The following is a 13,026-nucleotide window of genomic DNA, read 5'->3' as shown; positions in this document are numbered from 1 at the left end:
AAGGGGAACACTTCACCTACTGTTGCACATTTTGTTTTATGTGCTGATGATTTTAACAACTCTGTGCTAAAGATAATTTCTTCTCAGGGACCACAAGGTTGAAATGAATTTAAAGATTGACAAATATTTACTGATGTGTCTCACTTGCACCATCACATTCACCTGACAATATACAAGTATACTGTACTATCCTGTTGACTGTGTGTGTGTGTGCGTGTGTGCGCGCATGTACGTGCACACTCATGTGTTGACAGATATCGGACATTCGTCTCGGAGGATGCAGGCCCCAACACGCTTGTTGCCACGGTGCTTGCCAAGGACCCTGATGGTGATGGGATCACATATAAAATCACCATGGGCAACGACGAGGGCAACTTTGTTATCGACAGTCAGAAAGGTTGGGCACCTCTCCTCTTATTCATTAACAGTTGTTAACAGTTTCTTTTCCTTTTTACAATTTAGGCATTTAGCAGATGCTCTTAACACATTCCACGCCAGAGTTTAATCTCATAATGTACTCACCAGTGCCAGCGTTTTATTGTTGTTTTTTTGTTTTATTTACCTCGCCACAGACCTCGTTAAATCCCTTTAGATCTAGCATAAAACTGTTTGTAAACACAGCGGCGATCCGACTGCGTCGCCCAGTGAAATCCGTTTAAAAAACCCAGTCGCCATCTTGTAGTTACAACAGTTTATGTTAAACAGCGATCAGCGACGAGAAAAACTACAAACGAGAAAATGGCGTTTTAGTGTCCGCTTTAGAATGGAGGCCGATGGGATCGGCAAAACCGGATCCCGGATAATTCCGTTTCCGGTGGTGCTACAATGAAATGCGCCGTATCGAAAGTGAAAAAAAGTGCAATGTGAACTTTTTTTCAAAAAACAAAAACAAAACACCACTTTGCGTAGGTCTACGCTATTGGCACGTGGTGGCTTTAAATAGGTTTGCGTAGATCTACGCGATTGGCAGTCAATGTGTTAACCAGAGCGACTACAATAAGCAAGTACACACGTACATCAAATGTAGAGAGACAGCATTGTGCCTTAGTAAACTAGGATCACGAGTAAACCAAGAACCTAGCATCAGTCTAAACAATTTCTCTCAAAATAATTATCTTTACATTGAAACTATAGGATACCAGGTAGACGATGAATGAACCTACAGTAGCATCTGTCTAGATAACCTGCTATCTAAATTTGAGCATCGTGGTCATCATTTATCATAGTGGCTCTTTGCTTCATACAGTAAGCTATCTGTTAACTTCATATAGCATGCACTCAGTTATCGTACCTAAATAAGCGGATAAGACCAGGAGCCGCAGGGCGCTGATAGCAGCGATCTATCTCTCCACTATATCACACTTTCACTGGATTCTTACGTTTTCAGTTTCTTTTCTGCATTAATTCTTTGTCTCTTGTTCTGTTCTCTGCTATTCCTTTGCCTCCTTGCCTCCTTACCAAATATTTAGAGCAAAGGCTCCAATTTGTATTGTGCATTAGTTGTCTATTTACACAGATACTAGTATGTCTTGTTCACTTTTAGATAGTATGTTATTTCGACAGATGTAGACGTGTCTACTTGCTATCCTAGTTACTTAGCACTTAATTGTTTTCTTTGCACTATTTACAGTACATGACCAATTACCATATAGTTTGTTGACTAGGGTTCATGCCACTTACTCTAATCTTGCACTTTGTGAGTCGCTCTGGAGAAGAGAGTCTGCTAAATGCTAAATTGTAAACTGAATTGCACTCTTGACAATTATGTTTGGCTCGTCTGTGTTTTTCTTACGCGTATAACCCTCACCTTGGCTTGTGCAGTATTTTGTGAAATGTTCAAACAAATGTTTTGTTCCCTGTGAGAAAATGTGTTATATCAACCCAGACAGGGTTGTATAGTTGAGATGTCAGTCTAATAAGTGAAATTTGCGAGGAACACCGTGTATTTTCCACCAGTCTAGTTCCTTAATTATGAAATGCCATTGGAGGTTTACAACCACAGTCTCAGCTGCTTCTGAACCTCACTCTGCAAAGCCAGAAGCAATCTGAAATGGGGAAACTGGGTTAGGGGGTAGGGAGAGTGAAAACTAATTTCATAGCCATTCGACCCTTTTGTAAATTGCCACCTCCGTCGAATCTGCATATCGCTTTAAAGGGTAATACGATGACTTTTACAAATTCAATTACTCAAACCGCAATTTCCTCTGTTCAGTAGCAGTGACATTCACTGTCAGCTGATAGTAGTGTTTTTTTTTTCATTGAACAGAGGAAAGGACTAAAGCTCATAACTTGATCTGATTGGCTAGGAACAGATACTATAATTTGTCTTTTTGCCATTTTGATTTTTAAATGTCTACTCTATCTCTCTAATTCACTATTATGTAGTTACAGAGAGTATACATACGCAGTTGGAAATTTAGGATAAAAGAAACTGAACAAAAGTAAACTTCTGTATGGGTAGTAATCATCCAACACTTTATTCTTTGTGTCACATCAAAGGTTAGCATCATTATCATCTATCTAACATTAACATCATTATGGTGTAATGCTTTGCTGTAATGATGCATCTCATCCAGCTAATATATTGCCATTATCGTTATCTATGTAACATATTGGCATTATTTCGATCAATGCGTTACATCATATAGGCTAGGAATTCTGTTTGCAGACCACCTGGTGCACTATTTATTTTATTATTTTATTAATTTTTGCTGTCTTTAACTAGGAGAAACATAATTAGGTTTTTTTTTTCCAAAGCTGCTTGCAGATGGAAAAGAAATGACAAATAAAGCAATCTTGAATCGTATCATAAATGTCTGTAACCATTTTCTTAAGAAATAAATATCCCATTCACTTGAGAACAAAAACGATTTTCATATCTGTCCACAGTGTCAGCCTTAAGACTACATACTGTATCTAATAAATCAGTCCAGCATCAGTCTATAGTGATTTTTAACTTAATTCTTTGTACTGTTGTGACCAAGAACTAAAATACAGTGTTACCACATAATTCAGTTTCTTCTTCCGTCTACAGCATAAGACCCTTCAACAAACGGTGCTTCTCAGCGGGTTTTATTTGGCATGATGGCTTAAGGCTGCGGTATAATGAAATAAAGCCCTTTCAAATACATGAGTTTATTTTAACAAAGTTATATGCATTTTGAAAAATGAAAGAAGATCAAATTGTTTAACCACAACTTCTTCTCTCTACTTATGAGACTGTCAAGCTGTGAACGTCTACCATAACCAAAGATCTTATCATTCTTCTCTAGGAGCCAATACTGACTACTGGTTAGATACTCAATGGGCTGACATGCACGCGCACGCACGCACGCACACAATCTTTACACCATCTGTTAGATTAAAATGATTGACTCTCACATTATAGTGCTTCTCATATTGATGCATGTATCTGGTGTCAAAGAGCCTAATATGTGGTCATTAAAGCACATTTATGATTCTTATAATGAAAGAAGGGTATGGATTTCTCTCTCTTTCTCTCTCTCTCTCTCTCTCTCTCTCTCTCTCTCTCTCTCTCTCTCTCTCTCTCTCTCTCTCTCTCTCTCTCTCTCTCTCTCACTCACACTGTATATCTGTCTCTCCCTTTCTTTCTCTCTCCCTGCTCTCTCAGCTGTTGCTGAAGATCATTTATGGCTTCTTCTCCCCTCTGTTTAGTGAGTCTCTCCCACCCAGCCTAAATGCCTTCAATCATTCGTGTTTTTTTTCTTCTCCCTCTCCCGCTCTCCCTCTCTCCCTCTCTCCAAGTTAATTCAACAGTAACTCACCCAGGAATACAGTGCGTTTCTTGAGATTTAACACACCCATTAGGATTCAAACAGGCCAGTCAATATGATGATCACGCTCATCCTATTAAAACCCATAAATACCAAAAACACCCTCTGTGTGGGAGCTGGGGGAAATATTTACTGAGCGCACAGGGAAATGCTGGCGCCAATAAATGGCCCGATCATTTTTTGGCCGAGGGAGCCTCTTGGCAGTCTTGTGTGTGTGTGTGTGTGTGTGTGTGTGTGTATTTTTTGTTTTTTTTTCCTCCGAGAGGTTTTATGGTATTTTAGACAAGACAATTCCTCATGGGGATGCTATGGAGGAAAAGCCCTGTTTTCTTTTTCTTTTTTTGTTGTTTTGCTACAAGGCCAATGGAAGAGTCCCCAGGAACCGATAATGGGGCTGTGTTTGTCATGCTGTCATCTCGCTTCACCCAACCCCCCCTTCTCCAACCCCCCCCATCTTATTCGGTCCAATGTTACTGACCTGAAGCTGATCCCTAGTGTTATGTAACAGACCCTTATTGTTTGGTGGCCTTGTTCCCCTCTTTCTCTCTCCTTCTCTCTCTCTCCCTCTCTCATTATTTATCTCTGCCTTTCTCTTCTTATCCATCTAGTCTGTTGCTTTCACTGTTACTCTACATCTTCCCCCCGAGAGCAGAGAGAGAGAGGTCTCTCTCTCTGCTCTATCCGTTACCTCCCATGGTGAGATGTGGATCATATGTGGCACTGAAAGAGAAAAACCTGGCTGCCCTGCGGTCTTCGCCCCTCAACCAGTCATTCTCCTTCCCTCTTTCTCCATCCCTACACGTGGCATCCTCAGTGTTAATTAATCAATTTGTTGCTAAGGATTACAAAGTTAAATAAACACTCAGGATGTTATTTTTTCACCTTTATTTCTTCAGGAAGGACAATTGAGAGCCAGCTCTCTTTTCCAATGACGCCCTGATTACAGTGTACAAAGCATACAATTTAAACACAAAAAAACATTACAGGATAATAATAATAAGGATAATTTTACTGTACACCATTTCCTCCTCTGCTTTTCTGTCTCCCTTTCCCCGCCTCATTCCAGTCTCTCCTCACCCCCTGCTCTCTGTCTCTCTCCAGCCTCTTAACACGCCCAAAGCTGTGCCCACATCTCTTCCCATTGCCCTGTCCTGTTACTCTGTGCCAGCCTGCCTCATGTGAAGTGACGGCTGCCCATGGACCCCTGCAGAAACATCTTTGCCATCTCTTACGAGCAATGATGTGCACTGGCCCCGACCTCAGACTACATACTGTGCACATACATACACACACACACACACACACGTGTGTGCGCGCGCACACACAGTACTAGCTGCTCTCTTTCAGGGTTTCTAGGTCCTATTAGATGCTTATGCTGACAGGAGATGGACAAGGGCAGTGATTTAATTTTTACATTGGACGACAAAGTGTAGCATGTCATGTTTTATGTTTTTTACATCGGACGACAGTGTATGTAGCATCTAATTTTACATCGGACGACATAGTGTAGCATGTCATGTTTCATGTTTTTTACATTGGACAACATAGTGTAGCATGCAATTTCTTATGTTTTTTTACATTGGACGACATAGTGTTGCATGGCATTTTTTTATGGATTTACATTGGACGACATAGTGTAGCATGACTTCGTTTTTTATTGTTTTTACATTGGACGATATAGTGTAGCATGGCATTTTTAGGGCTGAAATGCATGGAATTATTATGTTATTAATATTATAGCACAAATGAATCGTGCACAACTTTGCACACACATCACAAGTGGCGAATAATTAGGTATCTTATCGATCTAAAAAAGGGCCGTGGCCTAATGGCTCAATTGTGCCCCCTACAAAATGTCAAAGTTGAAGCCCCACAATACGTTTTCACCTCTGTGTGAAAATATGCATCTGTATCATGTCCCGACTTACTTGTAGCATTTTAGTGCATTAATGCCATTTACACAGGTCGTACTTTAATGAAATCCTCCTAGGAGGAGGGTCTGATGTGGATCAGACTCGCTCAGCGTACCTAAGACCTTAACGATGAAATGTTATCAAAAGGCGCTTTTCTTTAAAGGGCATGACCGTGGCGAAGCATCAAACTTCCATGTTTCACCATCAAACAGGAAGTGAAAAGGTCAAGTTATTTTTTTTTTACTACGGAACTTATGAACTGATTGCCACACAGACTTCACTTGTGGATGACATCGTTGGATTTGGTTCAGAATCATTGTCCTTCATTGGTTTTGCATAGCTCCTCCCACTATTCTGATTGGACGATATTTGATAGTTTCTATTTTTTGCTTTAACTTTTTACCTGCTTAGTCATAGCCACTTGTGAGTAGCCTCATTGAACTCGGTTGAAAATCATTGTCCTTCATTCGAGTTACTTAGCTCCGCCCCTAATGTGGACAGAGGTACGAGGGCCGGGCATCGATTATTTTAATTAAAAACATTGGATAGGCCTATTTTTAGAAAATATATAGGTCTACAGTTTACTTTATTAAAGTATATGCAGTGAAGACATGCATGTTATGGTAAAAATGCAATGGTTGCGCCGTTGCGGCTTGTTTGGTGTGTGAATGTACCCAAAGTGCAATATTTCGGGGAAATACTGTAGGTGAATCGGCATGAAGTGTAGTCAGGCAGCTATTATGTTAATAATAATAATAATAATAATAATACCTGGAATTTATATAGCGCTTTTCTGAGTACTCAAAGTCGCTTTACAAAGCTAAACTAAGTAGAACACAATCAAAACAAAACAACTTTAATAAGAAAATACAGAGAATAAAAAGTTAAAAAGGCTACAGAAGGCCAGGGAATAAAACAAAAGTTGAGACTAGTTCATTCTTCATTCTGATGTTGATTAATATACATGCTGATCTTTTGTTTAACGATTATTAATAATACGCACACCAAAGGTTGGTAACCCGTAGATTTATACATATTTGTCCTTGTAAGACCAATGTGTTTTGACTGCATGAGAACAAGGTCAATATCCAAGTTTCAGATTGTGTATAAACATGATGACCTCAAAATATGTTTGGAGATCATTAACTAAAAATTCAAATAATATACTTTATGGTACAGGCTTACTCTGCTTTGTCAATAACAGCATTCCCATAACAGATATTTCCAATGCTAATATCATACAAACTGAATGTAAAAGACAAAAATAATCACACAAAACAATACTGAAGTTTTGATAAAATGCTTTGAATTAACTTTTCAATAATTCAATAATTCAACCATTCCCTTTAATTGCTCCAACTTGGAAAAAAGTAAGATATTTGTCATTTAAAAAACAAATACAAAACATTAAGAGCAATATATGCAGTGTTTTTAGATCTCAGGTTTTGTCCTCTGACTGCAGTTATTGAGCTGGTCACCTTAACCTCCCTCTTCAACTCACTCCTGGCTCTATCTCTATCCATCATGCCAGAGTAAACTCCCCTGACTCTGTGGTAAGAGCGTGGGTAGGGTATGGATTGGGGCTTATGTTACAGATCATGTTTGTTTCATTGCATATCTTTATTTATTTTTTGTGATCTCTTGAAAATCTGCTAAACAATTCAATCCCCTATTGGTCTTGCGGTGCGCTTCACAATAGACTATTGGGATGCGGATAATGAGAACTGAGGAGAAATGCATCCAGTCTGCCATCCATTTGGAATATGAGTAAATTGCTTTTTTATCTCTGGATGCCGTCAAGTCGAACAGGTGGAAGACTTGGCCTGAATACTTGCCTGTTTGTTGTAATGATGAACTGAAGGTTATTGGCAATGACAGAATACAACAGCAGTGCACAATAACGTCTGTAATTAAAAGGCGAGCCTAGATGAAAGAATGAGGGCAACCAACACAATTGGCTGTGTTTGTGGGTAGGAAGCTGGCAGGGCAGTGCAGTGCATTTTTTTGTAGCTGTACTAGCGACTCCTACAGGTTGGTCGGGACATCTGTTCAGCAGGAAGCAGAACTGAGAGGGATAGCGTGTTCCTCTGTGTGCATTACGCCAAGTGTTGCCATGTCTGCTTATTATAAGCGGCTTTGGGCTTGTTTTTCTGTTAAGTTGCTTGTAAATATTGGTAGTTGCGGTTCTTGGGCTTGTTTCTAAAGTCTAGACTTTCTAGTTGCTTATTCGGGCTAAACTACTGTTGTTAAAACCAGTGGTTCTCAAACATTTTTATGGCAAGGTAGGTATTTGTCCGTGGGCCCCCCCATCAGAAAATATTTTGTGCCAGGGACCCCCATATCAGATTTGCGTTGTTAAAAATGTTTCAAAAATATTAATATTTTTTTCCCGTTTATAAAAAACAAATCTACAAGCTCACAATGCGTCACATCGCGACGCGTTGTGAGCTTGTAGATTGGCTATTTACAAATAGCTGTAGCCTATTCGCTTCTTTTGGACTTGTTTTCATAGACCTGGTTGCTTATTTCTCTCGCAGAATCTGGCAACACTGATTACGGCCTCCGTCACTGTCAGGTGAAAAGAAGTGGCAACTGTCCTGGGCCACATCCCAACTGTCACATGCCAAATCAATACCCTAGGAATTAATCTCATTATCTCTTTGTCGGCTTCCAGGCATTTTCATTGCCTGTGCATTTTGTGTAAGACCGTTAGCTTAGCTGTCATGGACCAGCGGAATTGCAGGCTTACCTTTGCTTGAAGCATCTCTGGCAGCCACACTTTGACGTTTGGCTCTCTCATCAGTAGCCTCTTCTCGGTCAGAACTCCCCATTTTACACTCTGTGTCGCCGCCGTTGCTTTGTTTAGCAGTTCATTTATATAACACTGTAGACGTGGACCATAACTCACACAAAAGGACAGTTCTTGCAGCTTTCTTATTTTTGGAGTCATACATTGTTTTAATGTACTGTCTGGCTTCAATCTCAAATACAATGAAAGAGGGTTTGGAATGATTAAATTTGGATTTATGTATATGAAATTTAGCTCGAAAAATGATCAACTTAATTTGATCAAAACTGAATATTTTGCCAGTAAAGACAAAAGTCAGAGTCAACATTATCGACAATATACCGAGATACATCCTTCTAAAACGTGTTAGTGTTGGTACAATTCCAAAATAAGTGCAGCATTGTCTCTGGGTACATTTCACACCATGAACAGTTCACACAGATGAACTTAAGCCAACTACTCTTATAGCCACTTACTCAAAATCTAAGATTTTTTTGCAGATCCACATAGAGACAGTTTCTTGTGAACAAGCCAAGCATTTTAACCAAAAACCTTTGTCAAAATAAGCAGAGACTGAGTACTCTCATGAGTTTAGAATAGGAAAACTTTAAACACTAAAGATCATAGCACCAACAATATAACACATTGTAACGATGAAATTGGCAGCAAAGCTGGTCAATATTGACAAACCTTTGTCTGTCTGGACAGACAAAGACAAGTTGCCAATAATAGACTTTTATTGAATGTTGTTCAATAAAAGTCTCCCCTTTTGAACAATGAAACCTCATTGTGTCATGAGGCGGTGGACACTTTTTTCTGGTTTTCTCATATTTTTATGACATGACTCTGGAGGAAGCTAGCTATATAAAGACATGTTTCAAATAGCTTTTCATAGTTTTTTTAGTCTATGCTTGAATGTACAGTATTTGCTACAAATGAGCTCCTATCTATCTCTAGTGCAAAATATTTATTGTGCATTGTCCAGTAAAAAAAAAGAAGAAAGAAAGGAAAAAAAGTGTGTGTATGTGTCTGTCTGTCTGTCTGTCTATGTGTTTGTCCGTAGCTAATCTCACAATGAATGGACCAATCAGCACCTAATTTCTTGCCAGTAGGCCAGAATAAGTACCTCCACACATTTTTGTTCACATAGCCTATTGTATGTTTTATATTTCTTGAAATATCTCCTTGGCTGCTTTCATTTCATTGTGACTTCAGTGCTGACATGTTTGGATGCTCCACAGCATGCATCCTTTCGTACCTGCATTCATTGGCATACCCCCTCTCTCTCTCTCTCTCTCTCTCTCTCTCTCTCTCTCTCTCTCTCTCTCTCTCTGACTCACTCTTTTATCTTCCTCTTCATTTGCATTCATCATTTTACCCACAGTCAATTTATTCATCACCAGCTCAAGGACAGACACTTAAGTACATAGATGCAAAGTTAAATGACAAAATTGAGATTATTTGAATGCAGTATGGTCCACTCCAGTATAAATGAACAAGAAAATCAAATTCACCAGACCTCCGTTGAGGGATAAAAAACATCTTGATAGCCTATTGTGCACTCACAAATGAGGGACGAAGCAGTTTGAACGGGTGCATTTCTCCTTTCCGACATGTCGCCTTTCCGACGTTGACGAACCCTATACCTAACCCTAACCCTAACCATAACCGCACGCGGAAGCCACTAGTCGGAGTGGTGAGATGTCGGAATGGAAGGAGCACCCCAGTTTGAACAGCTCCGACAAAGGACTGCTCACCGCAGGTAGAGTGCATGGGCCTCAAAGGTTCATGTCTGTGCTTTCAACATGCCTAATTTGTCATGAATAGAGTCATTGCATTCCTACAAAAAAGGCTGTTAGACAAAAAGATCAGCAGTCAAGAGTTTAAATCACTGCATATAACAATGCATGTTCTTTTGAAAATGTGTGTAGACCTTTGTATTAGATGACTTAAGATGATCCATTATCACGTTTTTGAGTGTTGGACTAGGTTGTGTAGTCAACTATTTTTGTTTTTGCTTTGAGATACTTCTTGTGTGCTTGATTTGACTAGGGACTGGATTTGTGTGTTAACTTGCAGTGATTTGAAGATCTGTGTGGAGGGCCGATAAGCAACAATTTGCCCCCACACGCTGACTGGCTCATTAAACACACCTGCTACACACACTTGCTACACACACTCACCCAATTGATCAGTGGCGCACACCTGTTGTCAGTCACTGCCGTGTGTGATGCCCGATTGTCTGGAGCAGCAGCCTCGCCCCTTGAAGACCCTGTCACACAATGACAAGGGAGCAGGGGTGTAGTGGAGGGGGGACGCGGGGGAGCGGCGCTCCCTCACTTCTCTAACTGCTTAAAAAAAATAAAAAATAAAAATATATTTTTTTTATTAATTTTTTTTTATATATATTTTTTTAATGATTTAAAAAAAAATCATTTGCACATTTAAAAGCAACAAATTTGTAACAACAGCATAATATTGGGTTGTGCAGGTGAGATTTAGAAAACCCTGTGGGGTGGTCCACAGGCCAAATAAGCAGACTTGGCAAGAGGCAGACTCAAGAGCTAAGGGTGGATCAGAGGTTAACCCTAAAACCGAAATAAAGTAACAAAATAATAATACCTCCAATCCGCGCAAGACCCGAAAAATTTTCCACTTCCAAAATTAGCACTACAACACTGCAAGGGAGTCTATCTGAGACCTGGTCTTATGACTTAACTTAAGACCTTTGAGTGGCCAAACACATTCGCATAAGACCTGGTACTTAAGACGCGCAAAATAGGGGACCTGGGACCTGAGACCTGGTCACAAAGACAAGGGAAGTCCATCTGAGACCCAAAGACAAGGGACACTATCTGAGTCCATATAAAGACAAGGGACATTATCTGAGTCCATATAAAGACAAGGGACACTATCTGAGTCAATATAAAGACAAGGGACACTATCTGACACCCAGTCATACAAAGGCAGGGACACAATATCTCCACAGCTAGGCCATCAGCCTGCTGAACAGTGCTGCACCCTGTCACCGTGTCATTCTTACAGTACATGCTCCCAGTCACATTACACTGGCACTCTTACATTTTCCACTAAATGGAAAACGTGTCACTACGCTTGAGATGCACCTCACCTAAAGCGTGGTGACCTCACCTTTTTTTAAGAACTTAAGCTGCCTGAACCACCGACAACCCTAATGACATCCTTAATCCATCCTGCTCTGATTGATTCCAGGTCTGATTCGTCTGCGCTCCACGCCACCCCCTCGCCTCCAGGGGGTGGAGTATGTCCTGAATGTCACCGCGACGGATGACAACGCATCGGGTGGACCGCAGCCGCTGGCAGCCACGGCCCAGGTCATCGTGGGAGTGGATGACGTCAACAACAACAAACCTGTCTTTGAGAAGGTGTGTCAGTCAGTCATGCACGCGAGAGTGCGTGTGTGCGTACACACACACACACACACGCACGCACGCACGCACGCACGCACGCACGCACGCACGCACGCACACACACACACACACACACACACACTAACACGCACACACACACACACACACACACACACACACACGCACTGATTAAACTTAATTTAGTCGTGTTCTTTATCAGCAATTTGTTAGAAAGCAATAAAGGTGTTTGATAAGCAGCAACTTCCCCCATTGCCACACAATCCTGCTTACTTGCTGTTTTACTTCCACTTTCTGTTTTCTCAGTATATCTCTGTGGCTTATCTACTCATTAGCCCCCGTCACACACACACTGACACACACACACACACACACACACACACACACACACACACACACACACACACCCGCACACACGCACACACATACACACACACACACACACACACACACACACACACACACACACACACACACATGCACGCAAGCTACTTGTCCCCTGCCACTTGCACGCTTTTCTCCCATTTCCCGCTATCCTTTCCTCTCCCAATCTCTCCACCTCCATGAACCCCCACCCCCTCCTCGTTCTCTCCATCTTGTCTATTTATTGCTCCGCTCTCAGGAGAAGCGATTAGCCAGCCTGACCCCGCGCCTGCTCCGTACATCATCACGGCCTTTTAATTAAGGCTTTGTGGGGATGTGCGGGAAACACACTAGGCTTCCCCGGCTTGACTTCACCTGCCTCTCTGTCCACGTCTCAATTTTAAATGAGGCGGCTTTCTTTCTTTCTTTTTTTTTCTCCTTGGGTCCCTCGAGGTATGCGAGCGGAGATTAGCCCATTAAAACCGGGAATGCATCTGTGTAACCACTTGAACCATTATTTTATACTTTGGCTTTTCAAAAATAGCAGATATACAAGCTCATAGCTCAAGCTATGAGCTTGAAGATCTGCTATTTTTGGAAAAATCGTGAACATTTCTGCGAATCTTTGAATATATAAATGTTTAAACCAAACATTTTTAAGTCAAATCTTTGCTTCTGGGGGTTTCTGGAACGAACTATTTTGAGATGGGGGTCGGCGGCCAAATACATATAATTTTGGGGGTCCTTGACATGAAAAAGTT

At 40.9% G+C, this 13,026-nt stretch overlaps 1 protein-coding gene across 1 annotated transcript in view; it reads left to right on the top strand.

The window, feature by feature from the left end:
- LOC308081310 (neural-cadherin-like) overlaps positions 1-13,026 on the top strand; it is a gene marked incomplete at both ends in the record, with an annotated part of 140,904 nt that overhangs the window by 57,108 nt on the left and 70,770 nt on the right. The window contains 2 exons of the mRNA XM_080457692.1: positions 255-397; positions 11,727-11,899. Of these exons, the coding sequence (XP_080313818.1) occupies positions 255-397; positions 11,727-11,899 (316 nt within the window). The remainder of the gene's footprint in view (positions 1-254; positions 398-11,726; positions 11,900-13,026) is intronic.

This window comes from Gymnoscopelus braueri, assembly GCF_963280865.1.
Source record: "Gymnoscopelus braueri genome assembly, contig: SCAFFOLD_155, whole genome shotgun sequence".
Classification (NCBI taxonomy): Eukaryota; Metazoa; Chordata; class Actinopteri; order Myctophiformes; family Myctophidae; genus Gymnoscopelus; species Gymnoscopelus braueri.
This window is presented reverse-complemented; position numbering and strand designations above follow the sequence as displayed.